The sequence below is a fragment of the Mobula hypostoma genome, chromosome 2 (genome assembly GCF_963921235.1).
Source record: "Mobula hypostoma chromosome 2, sMobHyp1.1, whole genome shotgun sequence".
NCBI lineage: Eukaryota > Metazoa > Chordata > Chondrichthyes > Myliobatiformes > Myliobatidae > Mobula > Mobula hypostoma.
The window spans coordinates 95,256,679-95,284,073 of record NC_086098.1 but is presented as its reverse complement, the minus strand read 5'-3'; the positions used below and the strand labels follow the sequence as shown (position 1 = coordinate 95,284,073).

Sequence of the window (27,395 nt, the reverse complement as noted above, 5' to 3'; positions counted from 1 at the left end):
TTGTGTCATTTCACACATACTAATCAGACCTCCAACATTCCTTTCCTAATTGTTAAGTTATACAACAAGCAACAAGAGTCTCAGCACAGATCACTGTCATACATTATTGGGCACAATTTTCAATCACAGAAACAACCTTTCACCATCTTCCTCCATTTCTTATCACCAAGCTAATTATGGATCCAATTTGCCAACTTGCCTGGAATCCCATTTGTTCTAATATTTTGGACTACCTTCCCTTGTGACATCTTGCAAAAGGCCTTAATGAAGTCTACATCGAATACCATGAGTACTGTCCCATTGCCAACTCGTTGGCTCATGTCATTGTGTCAATAGGTTTTTTACGATGTCAAATGCCACGGGTGATCTGTCATTTCTTAGGCAAACAAACTGCAAATTTGCCAACCAGGATTTGTCCAAGCATTTGATATTTCACCAAACCTGAAGTTCAAGAAACCTAAGATTACATACACAAACTCTTAAGTCATTAATTAATTTAGTTATCATAAAGCAATTCGAACAAAAGACTACCTGATTTGAAGTGCTTGCTTGTGTGCTAACAGTGGAGAAAGGTATTTTCTGGCTGGATTTGAGCACTTAGTTTGATTTTATTATCTGTTCAGAGAATTTAAAGATACCGTTCCAAAGTACAAACTTAATTCTATTATTCCTGACTTGATGCAGGATGTAATTTGTTTTTATTGTTTGTTAGGACCTTTTGTTTTTTATTCAATGTATTTAGTTACAAAAATGGGAATAGAAGCTGTCAATCAGACCCAGAGATTGTTTTATTATTGGGTTAGATCATGAACGATAAAGACATCAACTCAATTTACATACATTTGTGTTATAATCCTTGATAGACATACGTAATAAATATCTTTCATAATCACATTTGAGGCAGAGAAATTAATATATCCACCACTCTTTCGAAGATAAAATTCCATAGTAGGTTTACTCTCCATCTACGACATTCGCTTTTCAGTTGTACTGATTCTCCTTTGTCTATCCTGCTTGCTATTTCCTCAATGATTTCCAACAGATTTGCCAGGCAAGATTTTCCCTGGTCGATTTTATCATTTGCCTCCAACTACTCCGAACCACATCCTTAACAATCAACTTCAACATCTTCCCAACCACAGAAGCCTGGCTAACTGGCCTATAATTTCTTTATTCTGCCTTCCTCCCTTCTTGAAGAGTGGAGTGACATTTGTAATTTTCCAATCGTCTGCAACCATGCCAAAATCTATTGATTCTTGTAAGATCATTTCTAATCCCTCCACAGTCTCTTTAGGTTCCTCTTTCAGAACTCTAAGGTGTATCCCATCTGGTCTAGGTGACTTCTCTTCCTTCAGACCTTTCAGTTTCCCAAGCATCTTCTCCCTAGTAATAGCAACTGCACTAATTTCTGCCCCTGACACTCTTGAACTTCCAGCATACTGCCAGTGTCTTCCATAGTGAAGGCTGATGGAAAATACTCATCAGTTTGTCTGCCATTTTCTTGTCCCACATTACTTCCTCTCCAGGATTATTTTCTAGCGGTCCAATATCTACTCTTGCCTCTCTCTTACTCTTTACATATCTGAAAAAACATTTGGTCTCCTCTTTGATATTGTTGATTAGCTTATCTTCATATTTCATCTTTTAACCTCTTATGACTTTTTTGTTGCTTTCTGTTGGTTTTTAACAGTTTCCTAATTCCCTAACCTCCCATTAATTTGCTCTATTATACACCCTTTTTTGTTTTTTTGTTTGCTCTGAATTCCCTGGTCCGACATGGTTGTGTTATCTTGCATTCATAATACTACTTCTTTGGGATTTATTTGTCTGGTACCTTCAGAATTGCAGAAATCCAGAAACTCCAGCCATTGCTGCTCTGCTGTCATCTCTGCTAGTGTCCCCTTCCAATTAATTTTAGCCAGCTCCTCTCCCAGATCTCTGTAATTTCCTTCACTCCACAGTAATACTGATGCACCTGAGTTTAGCTTCATCCTCTGAAATTGCTGGATGAATTCTATCATATTCTGATCACTCTCTCCTAAGGGCTCCTTTACCTTAACCTCCCTAATCAAATCTGATTCATTGCTCAACACCCAGTCCAGAACAGCTGATCCTCCAGTGGGCTCAACCACAAGTTGCTCTAAAAAGCCATCTTGTTGGCATTCTACAAATTCTCTCTCTTGGGATCCTTCACAAACCTGATTTTCCCAATCCAAGTGCTTATTGAAATCTCCCATGACTTTTGTAACATTGCCCTATTGGCATATCTTTTCTATTTCCTGTTGAAATTTGTAGCCCACCTGCTGGTTCGGAGGCTTGTATCTAACTCCCATCAGGGTCTTTTTACTGTTACAGTTTCTTAACTCTACCCATTAAGTTTCTACGTCTTCTGATTCAATGTCACCTTTGAAGGAATTTGAAAGGATTCCTTTCAAAGGAATTGACTTTTATTTTTTTTACCAATGAAGAGCCACATCAGCCACTCTGCATACCTTCCTGTCCTTTTGATACAATGTGTATCCTTAATCTTAAGCTCCCAACTATAATCTTCTTTCAGCCACAACTCAGTGATGCCCACAACATCATACCAGCCAATCTCTTACTGTGCCACAAGATCATCTACTTTTTCAACTTTGTCCCCCTTTCACTGCACATCATCCCACTGACTGCAATTATCCCTATCATCTGCTTGTCCTTCCTGATAGTCTCAGAACACAATGTCTCTGTTTGTAAACCAACAGACTTATCACTCCAGTTCCTGTACCTCTGCCAAATTAGTTTAAACCCTCCCCAACAGCTACGGCAAGTCTACCTGCAAAGAATCATTCTGGAGGACTGGTAAACTGAAAATATCACGCCATTCTTTAAGAAGGATGGGAGGAAGAAGAAAGGGAACTACAGGTCAGTTAGCTTAAATTTAGTGCTTGGGAAGATGTTGGAGTCCATTATTAAAGATGAGGTTTAAGAGTGTTTGGCGGCCCATGATAGAGTAGGCCAAAGTGAGAATGGTTTCCTTCAGGAAAATGTTGTCTGACAAGTATGTTGGAATTCACTGAAGAAGTAACAGGCAGAATAGACAATTAGTGGATGTTCTTCACTTGGATTTTCAGAAGGCCTTGGACAAGGTGCCACACATGTGTCCTCTGAGCGCTCTGGTCTCTTTCCATATAGGATTAATAAGTTGTGGGCATGGTATGTTGGTTCCAGAAGCATGGCAACATTTGTGGGATGTCCCCAGCACATCCTCAGACTATGTTCACATTGACAAAATGATGCCTTTTACTTTATATCTCGATGTCCTCCAAACTTCATCATGTTCATGTCACATACCCTGTGACGTGTTAAAGAACCAGCAGAAATGGAAAACACTTTGGAGTCCAGTTTTGCTATTAACTAATGGTATTTATTAGTAACTACACAATACAGTAATATAAGTGCAGATAAATCAAACAGGTTAGCAATGATTATATATAAGTAAGTGTGGAAATATATGAAAACTAAGCTTCTTCAAGTCTTGGGGTAAATAGATAGTCTTACGATGATGAGTAAAGTTCAGTTCAGTTTGTGGTATTGAGTTGAGTAGTGATGGAGAGAGAGAGAGGAAGAGATTTGAGTCTTCAGGTGAGCTGACACTATCAATCTTCCCGTTGTTCTCCGAAATCCTTTAGGAGTCATCGACTGTGACCACAACAAAGGGGTCTGTTCTTCAGTGGTGGAATTATCAACCCAGGTGAGGGTCGGACACATGAATAACTCCCCACCGGTCACACCCTTTTCACGCTGCAAGAGCCACTGATCGATCCGCCTAATCGACCCTCCAAAACCCACCTTTTCTGTGGGCACAACAAAGCTCATTCAGTGTCCAAAACCATGTGTCTGCAGGTCCAACAGCTGACCTTCTATTTATCTCACTGTGCTGAACACCATCTGTCCATCAAGCAGCTCCTCCCTTCTCTCTTTGTAAGAACTTGGAAGCTGCCAGTGTCCTTGCAGAAAATATAAACAAACTGTGAGCAGTCTTCGCCTCTCTTGCTCTTTCAAACAAGGTGTCTGTGTTGAACAACTCTCTCTTTTTCCATGGCAACCCAAAAGCTGACAGTAGTAGTCAGCGTCCTTGTAAAAGTGTAAACACGAGCTGAAAGACAGACTCTGCTCCTCTCTCTCTCAGCAGAAATTCAAAAGTTAGTCTCAGTACTTTCTTGTGCCTTAAAATGACAGTCCACAACAAAAAGGAACCCCAGAGGTACATAACAGTGCATCTTGCCCCACTGGCAGCAAATCCATCAGACGTAAATGCTACAGAATCTCCATCTCTGCCTCCTTACCTTGCTGACACTGTCTGTTACATTTATATTAGGATTGTTCTTTAACCCTATTTATTCAGATATTACTTTCCTTGGAGCATCGCTTTGGGTAATAATTTTGGAACTGATGTGGTCATCCAGGCAATTTCATATCATACCACCATGCAGAATTGTAGACCTGAGACATTTTTGGGATTGTTCTTAACAATACCACAACATCTATATATTTATTTCCAGAGCTAACTCCAGAAATAACTTTTATGAGAAACTTTGAGTAACACACATAAAATGTTAGAGGAATTCAGCAAGACAGGCAATATCTATAGAGGGAAATAAACAGTTCAAGAGGATCCTGATGAAGGATAAGTTGAAGGGAACTATCACCAAGAAATCCGTAGATCTCCACAAAACCAATAGCTGGCTTCTTTGTCTTGGACAGTCAAAGCAGCATTTAAGATCAAACATCTAAAACTCCATCTCCTCTTTGAAATAGTTCCTCAGATTAGTGTAAAACTGATATTTGGTACAAGTGTTTCCCTTTTGCTTAATAGATTTGATAAATCTAGTTTGATAAATGACTGGACTGCAGTTTACTTGGGGCTCTTTCAGTTTTATGTTTCTATATTCTATATTTTTGTCTGTCCTTTCTTGTTACCCATGATTTGTGTTTTTTTTGGTGCATGGTGGGGTGTTGATGTTTTTCTTTGAACAGCTACCATGGTTTATTTTTTGGTTCATGGCTATCTGGAGAAGATGAATCTCAGAGTTGTATACTGCATAAATACTTCGATAATAAATGTACCTTGAACCTTGAAACATTACAAACAAGTCAATGCTCACTTTACACCTCAGTAAGTCTTTTATATACTGTATACAAAGTCAAATTCATTCATCTCACCTGGTGTACTCAGATTCCAGTGAGGTCTCAGTGGGTACTGAGAAGCTATGCCAACCTACTGGCTGGAGTGTTCAATCTTTCACTGCAATAATCTGAGGTTCTTACCTGCGTCAAAGGGGCAGCAGTTATGCTGCTGTCCAAGAAAATCAAGGTGGATTACCTCAATTGCACTCACATCTACCATGATGCAGGGCTTCGAGAGGTTGGTTATGGTTACAATTAACTCCTGATTGAAGAAAGAGTGAGTACAAGGCTTAACCTTTTACAGGCAGTACAGTTTGTCAGCATTGAACCCAATCATTCCTACAGTTCTGATTGAAAAGTTCCAGAACCTGGGCCTCAGTACCTTCCTTTGCAACTGGATCCTCAGCTTCCTAAATGGAAGATCATAATCTGTGTGGATTGGAAGTAACATTTCTACCTCACTGATGATCAACACCTCACAGATGAGTGCTTAGCCCACTACTCTGCTCTCTCTACACTGATGGCTGTGGGGTAGGTACAGCTCAAATGCCATCAATAAATTTATTAATGATACAACCATTGTTGGTAGATAGTGATGAGAGAGCATACAGGAGAGAGGTATACCAGTTGGTTGAGTGGTGTCGCAGTAGCAACCTCGCACTCAACATCAGTAAGACCAAAGAACCAGTTGTGGACTTCAGAAAGGGTAAGACGAGGAAAAACACATCAGTCCTCAACTAGGGATCAGAAGTAGAAAGAGTAAGCAACTTCAAATTCTGGGGTGTCTACATCTCTGAGTACCTAACCTGGACTTGGCACATCAATGCAGCTAGAAAGAAGGCAAAACAACAGCTGTATTTCATTAGACATTTGAGGAGATTTGATATGTCACCAAAAATATTCTCAAAATTTCTAGATATTGTGGAGAGCATTCTAACTGGCTGCATCACCATCTGGTATGGGGATAGGGTTGGGGCTACAACACAGGATTGAAGTAAGCTGCAGAGAGCTGTAAGATTAGCCAGCTCCATCATGGGCATTAGTCTTCCTGGTATCCAAGACACCTTCAAGAAGCGGTGGTTCAAAAAGGCAGCATCTGTTATTAAAGACCCCTGTCACTCAGGACACGCCCTCTTCTCGTTGCTACCATCAGGAAGAAGATACCTGAAGGCACACCCTCAACGATTCAGGAACAGCTTTTCCCCTCTGTCATCCAATTTCTGAATGGATATTGAACCCATGAACACTATCTCACTACTTTTTTATTTCTATTTTTTGCAGTATTTGTTTAATTTAACTATTTAATATATATATATATTCATACTGTAATTCACAGTTTTTTTCTCTATTATTATGTATTGTATTGTACTCTGCTGCAAAGTTAACAAATTTCATGACGTATGCTGGTCATATTAAACCTGATTCTGTTTCAGTTCGTTGATGGGAAACAGGCAGTATGACAACTCAGAACTCTTTTGCTCACTGTAGTTTCAAGCATTCAGGCTCGGAGGTGCCAGTGATGGCTGGGAGTGAAATGAAATGATTTCATTACTTCAACAAGTGAGGAACTACAAGGAATTTGAAGGTATCAACAATCATCTTGAATGTTACAATGAAAAAGAAGATTTAGCTGATGTAATCATCAGAAGTATTCTATCAAAATACTAAGGCAGGAAATATGAAGATAAGGAAAGTGATGAGGAGGACACATGTGAACCTGAGATAGTGACTACACAGGATGCCAGGAAATTTATTGTTGGATTATGACACTACTTCATGCAGGAAGGCAAAGAAGGCAGTCCATTATCTGCACTGATTTTGTTAATTTTCAGTAAATAAAAAGAACATGTCAGCATACAATGGAGGAATTCCTCCACTGACAACTATTAGGAACTAATACAGTTTTTCTTTCTCTCTGCACATTGGGTATTCTTTCTTTATGGGTTTGTTTGTGTTTCTTTGTTTTGTAGCTGCCTATAAGGAGATGAGTCTCAAGGTTGTATAATATATACATACTTTGATAACAAATATATTTTAAACTTTTATAGTACTGTAGTAGTATTGGCTGTGTTCTAAGTTGCTCTGCATTTCACTTACATACATAATTTGTTACTCAGTTAAATGGTAGTTTGGCTTTCTTATATCTTTTAAACCATTTCCATGAAACTTCAGCTAATTGGGTCAGCTGCTTAGTGGGCCATAATGTGCAGGTCCCAATGTGGCCCTATTAACCAGAATCCACTGTATATAGATGTTTATGTCTTTGCTGCCTCAAAACAGTACTTATGTCATATGTCACTGATAGTAAATCTGACTCTGATTCTGACCATTGTTAGCAGATAAGTTTCCTGTGATCACAGAAAACTAGCATGCAAGTTTAAACTCTGTCCTTAGGCCCTTTGTTCTTAATGATATGTTGTTTCGGTGTAAAGGCAATTTAAATGCACATAGTAGGAAGTCAAACCCTTGCACAGATATACATATGGCTCTGTCTGTCTCCATCACATCTTCAGCAACAGAATTTGGCCAAAACATTGAAGTTCCCTCTATGGACTCTCAGTCACTCATCTGCAGAATCCTCCTCCACGTCTATCATGTTCATTTTGAAACTCTCGGTTCCACATTTTCAGAAAGATTAAATGTTCAAGTTATTACATAAAATTAAGTTCTACCTGTTGTGCATCTTCCCACTTCTCTCTGTTTTCCTCTTCAAGAAGGTTACTGATGATTTGAAAAAAATTCTGTGGAGAAATGGTAAGATTTACAGAATAACTGTTGAAACATGTTAGAGTTTGCACAATTAATATGCAAATTCAGATCTCAAATTTGTGATAACTTTAGATATTAAGCATAGTCTTTATCACCAGCTGAGGTTGAATCATATTTTATAATTCACCTTCTAACATCTCACTGCATCAAATATTATTAGCCAGACATTTCAGTGTCATGAGGGTCAAGGCAAGTCATTCAGTAAATCCAAATTTGTAAGCTACATTATAAACTACATGCTTCAGGCAGTTGCAAAATTTAATATTATTAGAACATACAGAAATATTTCAATTTAGGCTTTAACATGGAATTAGCCAAATGCACCAACGATTCAGAGCCGGGAAATTCATTGCAGCTTTAGGATTGAAAACCAATGAAAATTCACAGAAAACTTATTGGAACTTAAAATTCCAATCCCATCATTGAGCACAGCTGCAAGGAGCACCATCGCAGGAAAGCAGTATCCATCATCGAGGGCCCCACTCCGCCATGTTTTCATCTCACTGCTGCCGTCAGGAAGGAGATACAGGAGAATTAGCTCCCACACCACCTGAGGAACAGTTATTGCCCCTCAGCCATCAGGCTCCTGAACCAGATTGGATAACTTCATTCATCCCAACACTGACCTGATTTCACAACCTATGGAATTCCCTTCAAAGACTCTACAACTCATGTTCTCAATATTATTCATAACTTATTTATTACTATTATTATTATGTTTTCTTTTTGTATTTGCACAATTTGTTTTTTTTTGCATATTGGTTGTCTACCTTTGTGTATATTTTTTCATTCATTCCATTGTTTCTTCGCATTTACAGTGAATACTTGCAAGAAAATGAATCTCAGGATAGTATGTTATGACATATATGTGCTTTGACAATAAATTTATTTTGAACTTTTATCGCACCCATCCCTCTCCCAGTCTTGAGAATAGGATCAATTCTGGTGATGATGGTTCACAGCACCAGGGGCACAACAGGAGTCCCTATCTCACTCAGGAAAACCAAAACGGAGCCATACCTGTACTTGGTCACCTAGAGGAAACCATCTCAAATATACTCAATATTCTGTACCTATTATTGAGGTGCAAATGTATTGAATCAAGGCTTGGTTACTAATTATGGTTTCTTGCTGCAAGGCTCAACTTGCATATTCCACTCTCATGTCTATTAAACACATTTGGACCCTAAGAATCAACCATTTCACTATACCACAAGTGATATATTTTGGAATAACTGAATGATGAGTTGTTGATAGAGTAGATAGGGCCTGGGTGTCTCTGGTGTTTTGCATATCTAAAGATAAATGAAGTAATTGGTTTTGAAATTGAACATAATGCATGACTGAGACTGCTTCCCATGGGTTGTGGGGGAAGGGGTTCAGCTGCAGCAACAGAGAAAAATAGGTATTTTTATAACATAGAGTCCCTGAGAATGGCTGGCAGATAGAGACTATATTTTGTTAGGTGCAGTCTTATGGGAGAAGTGTTGGGTGGGAAAAGGTCAGATCAGGTTTTTGGTACAGACCTTGTATTTTTATCCTTTCCCTCTCAGAAGCTCTTTGACCACTTCCTTCATCTTAAGCTGTGCTTTCCCTTTCTCTCCTAATGACTCACGCTGATTGGTGAAGTTTACACTGCACACCATTTGGGGGAGTTTTTTTTTTACCTTCCCTTGAAAAAGAGGTGGATTGTGGAGCTACAGAAGAACAGATCACTGGTAGTTTCACAGCATTTCTGAATCTTAGACATGCATGGGATAAGGAGTGCATTCCCTCTACACTGTCCACCCAGGTAGCAGGTCAGTTGACCTTCTTCCCTAACTTAGGAATGGCAAGGTATAGAGGTGATTAGTGTAACACTTTACAGCACCAGCGATCAGTGTTCAATTCCCGCAGATGTCTGTAAGGAGTTTGTACACACCCCTGGGATCATGTAGGTTTTCTCCCACTTTCCGTACGGGTTAGGGTTGGAAAGTTGTCCGCATGCTATGTTGGTGATGGAAGCATGGCGGTACTTGTAGGTTGCCTTTAGCACATCCTTCTACTGTGTTGGTCAATGAATTTCACTGTACTTTTTGATGTATATGTGACAAATAAAGCTAATCTTTTAACCTTTACCCCGCCTTTCTCCACACACACGTTATGAATCATACAACATGATCTCTTCAGGACATCTGCCTCACAACACCACCTGTTAGCCAATTATATTTCTTCCCAACAGGCAAGCTTCTTCTTTCTATATTTCTATATGCTACAAGTAAAACAGTTAAAGAAACACTGAAGTGTTCAAACCCTGAATTGCACCCTCTTTCCAGGCAACAGCTTGGAGGACGATCTCATAGTATCATGAATCATATAGCACAAAAACATCCCCTTTGGCCTACCAAGACCATGCTGACTCATTCACACTTGTTATTTTTAAGCTCCAGCCCCCAACCACCCCTCCCCAATTCCCATATTCTCCCACTCACTTATATACTAAGTTTCTATAGCCAGTTAACCAAGCCATCTGGGGGAATCTACATGGTCACAGAGAGAACCTACAAGATCCACACAGGTTGCATCAGAAGTTAGGATTGGAATTACTGATGCAGCTTTACAAGCTGCGTCCTGTGCTCACCCAAGTGAAGTCTGTTCGACCCAATTACTTTCTATTAGTAAAGAGAAAAAACACCTCCGGAATCTGCTCAGGCAAAGTTTCTGTCAACTTTTCTATGCCAATGTAGACAAAGGTATTTACCTGTACATCATCAGATGAAGGTACGTAACTCGCTCTTTTAAACGTGTCAGTGACGTTTCGAAGAATTTCAACACAGGCCAGGAGATCCCCACCATAGAAGTTCCTTCTTTGGGTTAAGTCCAAGAGGGTTTTGGTTACCTGAGACATCCCTTCACCTGCCAGCGTCCTCTGGCCCTTTGCAAGATGTTCCTTAACCTAAAAGAAGCACACATGTACAATGAATTAGGATAAAAATTGTCTGGGCCCATTCTTGCCCCTTTCTTCCTCTTCCAAAAAGGAGTGTGCTTGCTAAAAAAGTGGTTCAATATAAGTTTGTTACATTTCAGCACTTGTAACTAATCATCTTTTATGTTTAAATTACTTAGCTTATTAACACCTGTGATAATAACTTAAAGCCATCCTCATCTCATTTCCCAACCCACACAGAGCAACTGTAAACAACTGGGAACTGAAAGCTTGTCCAATTAATTTCATTCTAAAACTGAGGTTAACTATAGACACATTGGAACAAAGGAAGCTTAAGACCAAGAGTTGACGGTTCAAACCATTGAGTGAATGCTGAAATTCAATGAGATCATGGTTGATCTTGATCATTAGTACATGTTCTTCCCTCAACTCGTACCCTTTATACATCTCATCTAATAAAAGCTACTCTGCTTCAATATGCACAGCTCTGGTTCTCCAAGCATCAGCAGGTGGAAGTAAATCCAGATCTTTTAGGTATACAAAATTCTGCGAAGTATAGATAGGGTAAATGCAAACAGGCTTTATCCAGTGAGGTTGGATGAGACTAGAACTACAGGACATGGGTTAAAGGTGAAAGGTGAAATGTTTAAGGGGAACATGAGGGGGAACTTCTTCACTCAGCTAAGTAGGTCAAAGAATTAGCTTTAACACAACATCAACCACTCGCTCAATGTCATCAAAGCCAAGGATTATTCCCTATAGAAGGAGGGAACTATGAGCCAGCTTTCAATAGCAGACCAGTGTTTGAGAAGATCAGCAACTTTAAAATGCTTGGCATCATCATTCAGAGAAATGTCCCTGGGCCCATCATGTAACTGCCATTACAAAGAAGGCATGGTAGCCACTCTACTTTCTTAGAAGTTTGTGAAGATTTGGCATGTCATCTAAAACTTTGATGAACTTTTATAGATTTGTGGTGGAGAGCATACCGACTGGTTTCCTCACAGCTTGGTATGGAAACACCAATGCCCTTGAATGGGAAATCCTACAAAAGGTAGTGGATACAACCCAATCCATCATAGGTAGAGCCCTCCCCACCAATGAGCACATTTACAAGGAGCACTATCATAGGGAAGCAGCATCATCATCCATCACTCCCACCATCCAAGCCATGCTCTGTTCTCGCTGTTGCCATCAGGGACGTGGTACAAAAGCTACAGGAGGTATCCACACTGCCAGGTTCAGAAACCTCAACCATCAGGCTCTTGAACCACAGTGGACAACTTCACTCACTCCAACACCAAACTGATTTCACAACCTATGGACCCACTTTTAAAGACTCTTAATCTCAAGTTCTCAATATTTATTACTTATTCATTTATTGTTATTATTTTTTCTTTCTCTTTGTGTATTTGCACAATTTATTGTCTTTTGGACATTGGTTGCTCTGTTTAGTTTTTCACTGATTACGTTGTGTTGCTTTGTATTTCCTGCAAATGCCTGCAAGAAAACAAATCTCAGCATTGTATATAGTGGCAAATACAGTATGCACTTCAATAATAAATTTACTCTGAACTTTGCTCAGTCATTCAGAGAGTTTTTAATATTTTCGTATACCAGGTTAAGTGAAAAGGAGATGTTCAAGAAGTGTCATTTTACAATTTAAAGCTCAGAGTAACTTACAATTTAAAGCTCACTTTAAAATGAGCATTATTACAAGTTGGCTGGAAGTTTACCATCCAGCAATTAGGACCTCAAGCGATCATATTTAAAGATACACATCAGTTAAAATCTAATTGAATAGTACGGAACAAGCTAGAAGGCTGCAACGACCTACTTTTATTCCTATGGTCCTAAACTTAATTAAATTGCACTGCACTCCTACAATTATGGACCCTTGAAATAATTTGAGCATTTGATGATTTGTCTTCAGCTTCCTGGCCTTAAGCTCCAGAATTCTCCAACTAAATTATCATGCTCTCTCTCTCCAGGATGTCTTTTGCTGGTTGCACAGTTGGCGGGGGGGAGTGGAGTACAGGTCAGCAAACAACTAAATCATGCTTGATGGCCTCAGAGAAGCACTCTGCCCTTCTGAAACAAGTGATAAAACCCTAGTATGCAGAAGGAAAACTTGCATTTTTGTTGCATTTTCTCTGGAATGTTTGGATCCAAAATAAATGTTTGGTTGATCAGGACAGAGATGAGAAGAACTTCCCTTGCTCAAATAAAGAGCTGTAGAGGTTGAGTATATTCAGGACATAGATGAATAGAGTTCAGATATTTAAGGAATCAAGGGATATTGGAATAGTGCTGGAAAGTAGTGCTTTCAGTAAAAGAGCAGATAGGATGTTATCCATCATGAGGGTTTACATGACACACTTTGACTCCTAACTTCTACCAACCATTCCACTTTCATAATGCACAAAAGCATGTTACAGGCAGTGGAGCGTGTCTGAAATTTGGTCTTTGTCCCTTATCTCAGAAAGCATATGCTGGCATTGAAGACAGTCCAGAGGAGATTCATGAGAAATGACGGGGTTAACATACAGGAGCGTTTGATGGCTCTAGGCCTCTACTTGATGGAGTTTAGAAAAGTGAGGGGAAGATCCCATTGAAACCTTTTGAATAGTGAAAGGTCTAGTGGAGAGGATGTTTCTAATAGTGGGAGAATATGGGACCAGAGACCACAGCCACAAAACACAAGGACATCCCTTTAAAATAAAGATGAAGAAGAATTTCTTTAAACAGACGATAGGGAATCTGTGGAAATCATTACCATAGACAGCTGTGGAAGCCAAGTCATTGGGTATATTTAAAATGAAGGTTGATAGGTTCTTGATTAGTCAGGGCATCGATGGTTATGGAGTGAAGGCAGGAGAATGGGTTTGAGAGGGATAATGAATTAGCCATGATGGAATGGCAGAGCAGTCTCGACAGGCTGAATGGCCTAATTCTGCTTCTATGTCTTATGCTCTTAGAAATGTGGTAATTAATTTGGCCCACAAACAGCAATGTAATACTGAACAATAAAACGTTGCGTAGTTTTGTTGAGTGAGGCAATCAGGGATCACTTTCCTTCCATTTCTGAAAACACCTATTACTCGCTGTAAATCTTTGATGATTCTAAACACTTCATTCAGATCTGCTGTTAGTCCTCGTCAGGTCACTCCTCTGAGTGCTACTGGTACCATGTAACCCAGTACTACCTGTCGCATGGTCGGGTGCTTGGCGACTAAACCGGCTCCACCACCAGGCTTGCCTGGTGAGGAGAGTGGCTAGACACCCCGCAGGACGAAAAACAAGATCTGTTAAAGGGCGGATGAACCCTCTCGTAGGGTCAATGGCCATCTAGCAAACACGTGCCGTGAATCGCGGAAAGGGCATCCCTTGCATCGAAGCTTGGTGTGGCCATTCACTGCAACAGAACTTCCCCCAGCCGTCTTGGACCCCACAATGCTGCTGGATCCGGGGGGGGGGATGTCAAGAGGGTGGGTCAGAACCTGTACAACCCGCTACTCACCTAAAATCCATTCATGCACACGCTGTTCCTTTCTGAGGAGTGGGGTATCCTGTATCAAACCCCACTAACTGACTGAAAGGAACCATCATCATCCTATGAGATGGATAGCCAGAGAGTAGTCTTCTATACTCATAAGAGTACAATGTTAGTCTATGTAACCTGTGCTTGTGCTTAAATGTCTTCAGATGCACAGCCTTCTTGCTGCAGGTCCTCCCCAGGATAGAATGCCCAACTGATGGACATGTTGTACATGTGATCAAGGGTTTGGGAGGCCAGAGGGATCTGCAGGCTGGTGTAGGGCTGCAGGCACCTTCTGCCAGATGGGAATGAGGCATTTCTGTGTCCCCCACACCACCCTCTCCCCCAAGCACAACAGCAGTCAAGAGCAGGGTCAAGCCGTGCAGAGCTGAGTCGGTGAGGCTGGCTGGTAGCCAGCGTGTGGGGAAAAGCTGCCGAGGGTTGTACACTTAGACAGCCACATCATGGGCACTATTCCCCCCATCACTGAGGACAACTTCAAAAGGCAGCATTCATCATCAAGGACTCTCCCCATCCAGGATATGCCCTCTTCACATTATAACCACCAGGGGGGAGATACAGGAGCTTGAAGAGGCACACTCAATGTTTTAGAAACAACTACTTTCCTCCACCAACATATTTATGAAATCTAGCAATCCGTGATTATTTTGCACTCTTTCTGCACTACCTAATTTTTGTTTACGTATTCTTATTGCAACATATAGTAATTTGGGCGCCAGCAGCTATCGTGATGTTATTCCAGTTCAGAACATCCCGGAGTTTGGAGTTCAATTCCGGCACCATTCTTTAGACATACCATGTAGATTAAGTGGTCATTGTAAATTGTCCTGTGATTAGGTGAGGGTTAATCGGCATTGGCGGGGGTTGCTGGGGCTGCATGGCTTGAAGGGCCAGAAGGGCTTTCTCTGCACTGTATCGCTGAATAAAATTAATTTTTTTTATATTAAAAATGTTGCTACTGCAAAACAACAAATGTTATGACATATGTCAGTGATAGTAAACCTGAATCTGATTCTCTTGAGACACAGGAGGTGCAATGCTTGACATTTAATCCCTTCTTTATCTATCTCACAGGCCTCAGACACTCTTCTAGGGAAGCAGTTATTTATTAGAACCTCTTTAAATTCAGCATTGTGTACTTATTGTCAATGATGCTTCACCTTTGCATCAGGGAGACCAAAAGCAAAGCAGGTGGCTATATTAGAAGAACATCCTCATTCACTCTGCAATTCTGATCATCCGATTAAGGTTAAGGAACAGGTTTTCATTATCAAGTTGGCATCGATACATACCACTGAAGCATAATGTCAGATAGTAATTCTGGCTTGCCCATTCACTTCTCCTTTAAGTATATTTTAATCCATTACTTGTCCCACAATTACTATCTATCTCCATCGTACTCTGTCATTTACACTGCAGCCACCACATTGTAGACCTTCTGCTTCATTTTCTCCTCGTCCTCACCTTCCCCTGCACCTTAAAGCAGACAGCCAAGAAGTTCATCCCTGACTGGCATTGTAAATATGTTATAGTTTAGTAGCTATTCACATGGAAGCCAAGGGAACTGAATTTCAGAGGATGAGTCACTTTTTTTTCAGTTGTAAAGAAGCCTGTAACTTTTTTCTCTCCCCACAGATGCCTCTTGACTTAATCAGTATTTTCAGCATTACCCGTATTTTGGTTGTCTAAGTGAAGTTAGTATCTTATCATTTGGCAGATTTGTATTGTTTTCATTCAAGGATTTAACAACACAAAATAGATATTGTTTTTATTAAATATTCCTTACTTAAACTTGCCAAATCTACCTTTCTATGTGTTCGTTCAGAGCTGCTAAACTGCCACATTTTGTGAAGATCTTCCATAGACATATTGCATCAGTCAAAAATACAGAAGGATTGCTCCATTTTTTTTGTCACTTTCAATAAACAAGAAACACTGCTGCTGATTTTGCACCTACTGTATGCTGTAAGTGTTTGTACTCGTTGGAGATGCATCTCGCAAAGCTGGGCGACTCCCAGTAGGCAACTCCAGTACGATCAAGGGAGCAGCGTCTACTGGTGGTGCCTGTAAGTCACAAAGTAAATAATTAAATGGAGAGGAAGTAATTTGATATCAATCAAACACAACCACCATCAGATTTCTGAATGGATAATAAATCAAAGAATTCAATCAAACTCCCTAGTTTTTGCTTTCTTTTGCACTACATATTATACATATAATTGTAATTTATACTATATTACATGTATTTCAATGCACTGCTGCCACAAAACTATAAATTTCATTGACGAACGCCAGTGATAATAAACCTGATTCTGGTAGACACTGAGTCAGATCTATTATTTATTACTTACTTATTTTGGATACATCATGTGGTCAATGAAATCCTTTCCTCAAAGATACCAACATTAGACTAAAGAAAGAATACTTCACCTTAACTTTCTAAAGGCGAATTCTGGATACCTGACAGCATTTCTCATCTAACTAAACAGGATATTGTGTGCTTTCACTCTACCTGTTGCATTTTGAGGGCACCTATTGAAAGCAAAGTCCCCAGCTGCTGTCCTCCTCCACACCATTGCCATCAGATAATCTTCAGGACAAATCTCATAAGGTGCTGAAATCAAGGATAAATTATTACCAACAGTTAGCATCAATCCATTGCCATTCAGAGCATCAGACAGAATTAAAAGATCATGGCTTTTCTGAAAGATCAATCCAACTACACTTTTGACTTTTTTCCCTGAAAATTCTCCTGCGTTTTTTAAATTCCTTCTTGGGCATTGTCAATACGCTTTCAGCCACCTTAGTCATATCATGAACTGCAGGGAGAACCAAAGCTTGCCAGTGTTAATTTATGGCTGCTATTGGGCTTCCCTGGTTTGGCAGATTTGTCTTGCTCTGAGAAAGCTACCATTCAGCACCTTGAGCAAACCGGCTGAGGGGGTGCCTTCTTGACCCCTTTTGAGTGGGGTCAACAGAAATTCTCCAAGTATAAATATCCAGAATGATGGTAGAAAGAGGTGGTCGGTGACAAACATGTGTTTTCCACAGCTCTGATTTGGTAGATGGGATGCCCAAGAGCAACAGGTGATGCATTCAAATCAGATGGGGAAAGGAATAGGGGCCACGATTTGCTCACTGACATGGATTAATCATTTACCTGACAGTAGCATACTTTCCCTTTGGGAGAAGAAATGGCAGCCTTGCAGGAGACCTTTGCCTCTTCTCATTTGGATTGACTCAAAAATTGTTTGGTGAGTATGGGAGAGGTAAATAGTTTATCCTGACAATTCAGAAAATAGGTAGTCGAAGAGGGAAGTCAACCTCAAATTTCCTTTCTTCAGCCCCAAGAAGTAAATGTACTTCCTGTCAATATATTTACATATTAAATAAATGAATTTAAATAATATTATTTGACATCCTCAAAACAATAATATATAATACATCTACTAATATGAGATTTTGTAAAAGGTACACACTTGAATCATTAAAGTTTTAACTATATAATACAAGATGCCATTTGCCCCATCAAGGTTGTGTGAGTTCTTTGAAAGGGTTATCCAATTAGTCTGATTTATTTGTTTCTTTTCTGCTGTCTCTCTATCCAATAAGCATCTAATTCTCTTGTAAAAATTATAACCAATTCAACTTCCAACACCCTTCAGGGCTGTGCATGAAGCATAATTGATACTTGACAGAAAAATGAAGCATGATGTGTACTATAATCAGATGAAATGTTGATCAACTTTATTTAATAACTGAACCACACTCTGATTCTGTTCTGTTCATTGCAAAGAATCTCCAGTTGTAGTGTGTCAGCTCAGAGACACATCATCAGCAACCAAAAGGTTAAAGCAGAGAACAGACTTCCTAAAATTATCAGCTTCAAAGATAGTACAAGAACACTGTTAAATCAATAAAGGAAAAAACAGGGTTAGTCATTGTTCAATGTCAATTGGAAATGACTGGGCAAGGCAGTAATTGTGGACAGATGGCCTCTTGCTACTTGACATCTCATCTCTCTGACACACAGTGCAGCATCAACACAGCATATATTTCATCAACTCACTGCACCAATCATTTCTACAGTGGCAGTTGAATGCTTGCTGCTGATTAAAAAAAAATCACCTATGTATTTCAAATGATTTCATACACAGGGAAGAAAAAATTGACCATGGCACAGAGGCAGACTAGTCCATCCTTCAACTCTTCCAAAAGAGCAATACCGATATAGTGTATCGTCATATAAGAATGAACACAAGTGGCTGATCTGTATTCGGTTCCATGCCACTGAATATCCTTAACCAGGAAGAATCCATACAACACACACAAAGTCTGGAGGAAATCAGGAGGTCAGACAGCATCTATAGAAAGGACTAGAGTCAACCCTACATAAGGACTCTAGTTTTCATGTCCACTAAACTTCCTCCTACTATCAAGTGCTCATTGCCACTTTGGAAATATTGTTCCAAATTTATACAAACATCTGTGTGACAAATTTCTTCTTGACATTACCCCAAATCAGCTTCCTCCCAGTTTGTTATGTCCCCTAGTTTCCAGTACTTTCAATCAGGGAGAACCTACCCGAAGAAATCCGTACATCAATTGAAATTCCTAGATTAGATTAAAACAGTTTTGGAACTGAAGAGAACAAAAGCAAGATCGATGTTACTTATCCTGCTGATGGACCCAGTATTGTTCTGGTAAACTTTCAATGCACTCTAGCTCATCTTTCCTGAGATGTTTAACACACACAAAATACTGGAAGAATTCAACAGGTCAGACAGCATCTATGGAGGGGAATAAACAGTTGACATTTTGGGCAGAGATCCTCCATCATATTTCTCTCCATAGATGCTGCCCTACCTGCTGAGTTCCTACAGCATTTAGTGTGTGTTGCTCAAGAATTCCAGAATTTACATGCCTGAAGTTTTATGTTCTTGAGATGATCATTGCCATGCATGGTATACTAGAATAATTGGTAACTTATTGTTTTCATCTCCTCATGGACACTGATATTATAACACTCCAGCATACATTGCAAACCCCAGTGTATGTTGTCTGACACTAATTGCTGTTTTTTTTGTATCATTTGCTGTCAGGAATCATGGACTACTGGGAGACCAGCATTTACAGCTGCCTCCAGGCAAAGTAGAGGCCTGCAATAATGGAGTTGATGGAAAGCCACTTTCTAAATGGTCAGAATTGCTAGAAGACTCCAGTCACATGTGGACCGCATTGTCTAAAATTGATAGGTTTCATCCCTACTGAATATAGAAGTAATCTGTTAGGTTCCCTGTTCATTACTGATTCATTACTTTCTGAAAATTTAGTTCAGTCTCAAACTCCCATGGTGAGATTTGAACTCAAGAGATGAAGGGGGAAGAGTTTCCATATGAGGGGCAGACCAGTAGTTACCACTAATCTTGATGGAAAATTTTTTGGAGAAAACACCTCACTGAGAAAGTTGTGAGAAAAGGAACACAATACCAAGGGGAGTTGTTGAAGTAAACAGTATTGACTCAGTGAAGGAGATTAGGATAGGGATAAGCATGAGAGAGAAGGAATAGAAAAACCATATTAATTGGGCTGATGGTGCAGGGTGGGGACGCAAAGGATGGCAAAGACCAACTGGCCAACATGGTTTGCTTTTGTGCTCCAGACTTGTTGCCTCTGATGGTAAATAGTATGAGAGGTGCAGAACCACAAAAGACCTTTTAAAAGCAATTCCTCCTACAAATGCTCATGTGTAGATTACTGGATAATATGCTTTTAGTGACGCTTCTCAGGTGATAAATATGGGATTCGGCACCACATCTGTTTCCTCTACTCTTCTTTGAATATCTTGATGTGATTTATTTTACATGCACCAGTTGGGGCAGAAGGAGCCTTGGTTTGGCATCATTGTCATCGTAATGCTCCTTTAAACCTGGAGTCTGCTTAAGTTTTCTGTTCAATTGCTGGAACAGGTCTTTACCAACAAGTTTTGGAAAACAGAGGCAACAAAACAACTGCTGAGCAACAACCAGCTTGAAATCCACCACAGGTGTGACTGATTACTCTTTGCATAGAGACCTTTCGATTTACCTGGACACCTTTGCTCACTGCACTTCTGAATCTCTTCGCCCAGTCCTTCACAAGGCTGTCCCGTGATGACCAATCCCTGGCACACCCGGATTCTTCTCTGCCAGCCACCATCACACGACTTTGAACATGCACTCCAGTGACCCCATGGATTCCACTTCCCATTCTCTTTAAGTTGAAAGAAAAAAAAGAGGAAAATGAAGCTGAATTAAAACCTAAAAATTAAAGATATCTATCTAATATAGGCTTCTAAGAAACTTGTACAGTGATTGCTCCACCATCCAGGCCATGCCATTTTCTCTCAGCTACCATCAGGCAGGAGATATAGAGGCCTGAAGTCACACACACTAGCTTCAAGAACAGCTACCTCCCTTCAACCATTCGATTCCTGAACCATCTGGCATAACCCCAATCAATACCTCAATATAGCTAAATTACAACCAGTCATAATGAAGAGCCTTAGCCCAAAGCAATGACTGTTTATTCCCCTCCCTAGATGCTGCCTGACTTGCTGAGTTGCTCCAGCATTTCATGAATGCTGTTCAAGATTTCCAGCATCTGCTGAATCTCGTGTCTATAACCATTTTGACCACTTTGCCATACAATGAACAATGGTTTGCTCAGATTGTTTCCTTTCTTGTAAAACATATGTAAGATGTTGTTTAATTTATGTTTTTCTTGTGGAATGCTGCCAAGTTTCTCATTGCACCTGTGCACACATGTACCTGTGCCTATGACAAAAAGAAACTCTATTTTGACTTTGTCATTGATCTGGAACTTTGAGTGACTATTATCTGCTGATATGGACTGAAAAACTGTTGAAGGCAAGGAAGCTGCAATGCAACAGCGCTAACGTTGTTCAGATGATGAGCAACATACATCATGTAATTTTCTTTCTGTATCACTATAAGAGTAAAATCTCTGTGCTTTTGTTATTCATTGGACTCTATGCCCTTGTTCCTTTTCTTTTGCAAGTGAAAAGACATTTCAGCTGTTTAGGTAAGCAGCTGTCAGCACAGAGAGGAAAGCCATTTCACTTCTGATTGGCTTTATTGCTGCAGTAATTGAGTTGCTGCACCCTGAGATTTCTGGGTTTGAAGTCTTGCTTCTACTGGCTTTAAGTGCGAATACACTTCAAATGGCAATGTGGCCATCTTCAGCTCAGTGATGGTTTTGACCATGGTGATAAGCTTCCATTTGGCACTGGCATGACAGCTTAGCCACAGAGCGCACGTAAATCACTTGCATCAAATCCTTGCAATGACTAACTGTGTAGACTTCAGACCGTCCTGAAAATTAGGGCCAGTATGGTAGTACAGAGTTCGTGTAATGCTATTACAGCGCCAGTGACCTGGGTTCAGTTCCACAGCAGTCTGTAAGGAGTTTGTACATTCACTACATGACTGCATGGGTTTTCATTTGGGTGCTGCAGTTTCCTCCCACATTGCAAAGACATATGGGTGTAATTGAGCACACATGCAGGCTCGTTGGGCTTGAATGGCCTGTAACCATGCTGTAACAGGGTGCCATGCTTAGCGCAGCGGTGAGCACAACATATTATAGCACCAGCTGTAAGACAGAAGTTCACTTCCCAGCACTGTCTGTCAGACTGTTCTGCCTGTGACCACATGGGATTCCTCCAGGTGCTCCAATTTCCTCCCACCTTCCAAAGACATACCAGTTAGAGTTAGCGAGTTATCAGGATGCTATATTGGTGCTGGAAGTGTGCCAACAATTGTGGGCTCCCAGCACAATCCTCGCTGATTTGATCTGATGCAAAATGATATACTTCACTATATGTTTCAATGTACATATGGCAATTAATGCTATTTTTAAATATTTTTATCTTGTATTTCTAAATAAAATATATTTTATTCATAAGACCAGCATTAAATGTCAAAACCTTGAAACAGCAGTGCTACGATGTAAAGGTGAAAGACATTGTATGGTGACGTTTGATGTGATTATGCCTCTCAGCAGTATCGAGCTGTTGTATGATATGTTCTGGTCACCAATGTGTGTATCACATCACTCATCTGTGTAGTATTAATATATGGTGACAGATGATGTCACCAGGAATTGCTGCATCAGATTCCTGCTGGGATTTACAAATATACATCTGGTGATCTCAAATTCAATTCTAGTCTGTTCAGTCCCAAAAGCTGTTTATTTTATCATTGTTTTATGGAGGGCCACTGCACAGGATTGGAAAATGCTGCAGAGCATTGCAAGCACAGCTCCCCAGCATCAAGGATGTCTACAAAAGGCGATGCCTAAAGAAAGCTGTATCCGTCATTAAGGACCCCCTTCACCCAGGACCTGCGCTCTTCTGATTACTACCGTCAGGGAGGAGGTACAGGAACTTGAAGACTCACCCTCAATGTTTTAGGAACAGTTTCTTCCCCTCTGCCATCAGATTTCTGAACAAACAATGAACCAACCCATGAACACTACCTTACAATTTTTGCTCTCTTTTGCGCTACTTATTTAATTTAATTAATATATATATAGTATTATTGTGTATTGCAATATACTGCTGCTACAAAGCAACAAATTTCATGACCTGTCAATGAAACTAAAATCGATTGTGATTCTTACAGTTAATTATAGATTGACAGTGTATAGGGGATATGAGTTAAATCAAAATGATAGACAAATCCTTCTTGTTACAAGATCTGTCCTGAATACAATAAATTCTGTGTTTTATGACTTTACTTGACCTGAGTTTTACAGGATGTCTTCCCTTGTCCTCTCATCCTGTGGATTGTCATTGGTTTCCTTTCTCAGATAAGCACATTGCTGAAGCTCTCCCTCTGCTGGAAGTGTTTGTAATTACACAGGATGGTCAGCACCACCGGTGGAATAATTGTCTCAGTGCAGATCATATCTGAAATACTCTCTCAGTTCAGAAATGATATACAGGAGGGTTACCATAAAATAATGCTTTGCTTTGTTCCTCCTGTATCCACAGGAACACCCAATAACCATCTGATTTATTCTCATATTTTGGCTGGAAATCTGTTACTGTGGGGGACAAACACACCTACCCGTGCATTCGGAGTTAAAGCATTCTCTGCTCTCAGCCCAGTGGCCCCTGCACTCAGAGCCACCGTGAGCAGCAGCAGTGCATTGCCGGGTTCGCTGCTGTGTTCCATTGGAGCAGGTCACCGAGCAGTCTGTCCAAGGACTCCATTCTTTCCACTGTCCATCCACTGCAAAAACACAGAGTTTCAAAAAAACAGTAATTTCCAACCAATTACTGCCAATTAATCCTACCAGAAACAGCAAATTAATCTGATTTTTTTTTTGTTAAATCTGTTACATGCTATGTCATTTCTTCCTCTAATGTTGTCCCCTTATGCTTTCACTTCCAAAATGATAGGAGAAGACAGGAGGGGGAGGGATGGAGCCAAGAGCTGGACAGGTGATTGGCAAAAGGGATATGAGAGGATCATGGGACAGGAGGCCTAGGGAGAAAGAAAAAGGGGGAGGGGGGGAAAACCCAGAGGATGGACAAGGGGTATAGTGAGAGGGACAGAGAGAGGATTTTCTAGAATGGCAGCAATCTGTTGAAAATTGGAAGCATGTTCCAAAACAAAGGACATTAGTTACTAGTTCAATTTAAAATTTGCAAGGCAAATATTCCCAATTAAGCTATCATAATGTCAAAGATAATACATGGAAAAAAATCAAGCTAATTAAGACAACTATGTTGACAAAGACAAACTCAAGGCAATTATGAAAGCAAATGCAGCACTTAGAGAAAGTACATGCATTTCTGTTCTACCTCTCAAAATAGCGTTGTGAGAACCACTGTCACACAACAGAGGAAGGAGGCATGGCCTTCCCCATTCCCCGCAGTGATGCTTTGACATGCCACTTGAGGTGCAATGTAGTTTCTAGCCCTCCCATTTCTGACAGTGCAGTTTCCTGTCAGGACTACACTGCTGTACCAGCCTAGATTTTTGAACTTGGCCTCAGAATGAGAACCTGGGACATTCTGACTCAAAGTGGGGAGTATTATCACCTGGCTTATGCCAGGAAGCTGTTTATCAACTTCAGCTCAGCATTTAATACAATCAGCCCTCAGAAGCTGGTGGGTAACCTGTCCTCATTGGGTCTCAACACCTCTGTCTGTAACTGTATCTTGGACTTCTTGACAGAAAGACCACAGCCAATCCTGGTTAGCAGCAACATCTCTTAGCTCCATCACACTGAACACCGGTACCTCACAGGGCTGCATGTTCATCTCGCTGCTGACACACGACTGCACTGCTAGATCCAGCTTAAACCTAATCACCAAGTTCACCGATGACACAACAGAGGCTAGCCCCATCAACAAATGTGTACCGAGAGAAGGTAGTGCAGCTGGTGGACTAGTGTGAGTACAGCAACTTGAATCTCAATGTGGATAAGACTAAAATGATGATTGTGGACTTGAGGAAGGTCCATGCTGACCACTCCTCACTGCACATAAAAGGCTCCTCCGGAGGGAGAGTCTGGGAGTGCACATAATGGATGATCTCATCTGGTCCCTCAACACCACCTCTCTAGTCAAGAAAGCCCAGCAACACCTCCACTTCCTGAGGAGATCGAGGTGAGCAAGGCTCCGCCCCACTCCCTCCACATTCCAACCAATTTTTACAACAGCACCATTGAGAGAGTCCTGACCATCACCGTCTGGTACGGGAATTGCATGGGCATCTGACTGCAAGACCCTTACAAGGGATAACGGGGATTGCTGAGAGGATTATTGGGGCCACTCTTTCATCCATCTGAGATATTTATCAGGAGCACTGAGTACCTAGGGTGTCTTAGCATTGTCAAGGATCCCTTCTATCTGTCCCACAATCCCTTTGGACCCCTACCGTCATGTGGAAGGTACTGTAGTATTAGGACAAGGGATTTTAGGATAGGAACAAGCTTCTTCCTCTCAACTATGAAACTACTGTACTCCCTGCCACCACCCAGGTCTCAACAGTAGCATTATACAGTTTACTTTTTAACTTATGACAGGAATGCATCTTATGCTAAATGACAATCTCCTGGAATAAATTTTATTATTTGTTGATTCCTGCTGGAGGTGAACAAAAAAACTGAGGCATTCAGGGAGCCTACTCAGTGTTGTCCAGAACCCAAGACCTTGAGAATTAGAAGTAGGACCTTAAGACATAGGAGCACAATTAGGCCATCTGGTCCATCAAGTCTGATCCACCGTTTAAACATGGCTGATTTAATTTCCTTCTCAACCCTGTCTTCTGCCTTCTTCCTGTAACCTTTGATGCTCTTACTAATCAAGAATCTATCAACCTCTCCTTTAAACATATCCAATAACTCGGCTTCCACAACCACCTGTGACAAGGAATTCTGTGACAAGGAATTCTACGACAAGGAATCCGCTGGCTAAAGAAATTCATCCTCATCTCTGCTCTAAATGGCTGTGCCCTTTGGTCCTAGACTCTCCCACTATCGGAAACATCCACTCTATCTAGGTCTTCCAATATTCAACAGGTTTAAATGAGATCACCCCTCATTCTTCTAAACTCTTAAACTGCTCGAACATTAAATTTTTCATCCCCTGGCTTGTGGTGACATACAAAGCGAGCTACAGCAAATTACTTAGTAATCTATGATTCTTCCATTTCAATCACGTGTAGGTGCATGGGAGCAGTTTCAGTCATGTTCATTCCAAGAAAATCGCCACATTAATTTGGAAATATATCACCATTCCTTCACTAAAAGTAGGTTCGGGTCCTAGCAACCAGGACAAAAATATTCTTCATGATAAAACTACTGCTGTTCTAGAAGGTAGATCCTCACCTCTTTCTCCAAGGATGTTAGAGAGAGGCATTAAAATGGTTGGCCAGCTAGCTTTTCCCGCTTCTCACGTCTGGATGATCTCTTGGCTCAGCACCAATTTCCCAATACTGATGCCACATCTCTCATCTAAAACTCTAACAATGGCTGTCTGTATTATATATACCTACAGAGACACTGAGGTACCTAGATCTCATGGTTCATCTCCCACTAGGTGAGAGAAATTTCTTCTCATGAATGGCCGATCCCTTATCTTGGGTATATGAACCCATTTCCAGATAACACTGCCACAGGAGCCATCCTCCATGCATTTAGCCTGCAAAATAGTTCATACAGTTGCTGTGATGTGTAATGTAGTGTGAGAAAGAGAAATGGAGGGAGGTTCAATTAGAACATGCAGAAGGAATTGGATAACTAGTTGTACAGGTGAGATTTGCAGGGCGATGAGGACAGAGAAGAGAGAGGAATTATAGAAAAGCCCTTTTAGGAACAGCCAAATGTCCCTTTCCCTGTTGTTAATATTTAATGATCTTCACTGCACGAACTTTGTCCCGTGATGGGTTCAGAATTCCATGCACCAATCCATTAGAGTTTGATTGGTGTAAAACTCCATCTTTGGGAGACCATGTTGAGTTAATTGGGAGCTGAGTGCAACTCACAAGCAGAGGCACTTCTAGAAAAGCACAGGGTTGCAGACAGAGAAACTTCCATTGAAAACATTTCTGTTAGACTTAAAAAGCTCTCGTGAAACTATTTTACTTTGTGTTTCAATATTGAAAATAACAGTGCTGTGTTACAATTAGGATGTTATTTCAAACACGTTGGCTCAATCTATGTGGATTGAAAACTTTTGGGGAAAAAAACACTCCAGGGACTTTGCAATGATGCTGTGTTTCCCACAATCTGAGCAAATAATAAAAAAACTACACAGAGAAATAACAGCCCGACCTGTTTTTATATTGCCCTTGGTGCTATGGTGATTAAAGAGTTAATCTGTGTCAGCCTATCTCCTAGGAGACTGCCACACACTGCCACTAATTATCTGGTGTTAAATCACATCAAAGAGTGATTAAC

General features: G+C 40.5%; 1 protein-coding gene across 12 annotated transcripts in view; it reads right to left on the bottom strand.

Annotated features, from left to right (window-relative positions):
• adgrb3 (adhesion G protein-coupled receptor B3) overlaps positions 1–27,395 on the bottom strand; it is an 835,097-nt gene that overhangs the window by 425,327 nt on the left and 382,375 nt on the right. For all 12 annotated transcript variants that reach the window (XM_063040268.1, XM_063040273.1, XM_063040274.1 and 9 more), the window contains 6 exons: positions 23,552–23,716; positions 20,508–20,672; positions 16,933–17,034; positions 16,378–16,484; positions 10,676–10,870; positions 7,839–7,907 (listed from right to left, as the gene is read on the bottom strand). In XM_063040268.1, coding sequence (XP_062896338.1) covers positions 7,839–7,907; positions 10,676–10,870; positions 16,378–16,484; positions 16,933–17,034; positions 20,508–20,672; positions 23,552–23,716 — 803 coding nt within the window. The remainder of the gene's footprint in view (positions 1–7,838; positions 7,908–10,675; positions 10,871–16,377; positions 16,485–16,932; positions 17,035–20,507; positions 20,673–23,551; positions 23,717–27,395) is intronic.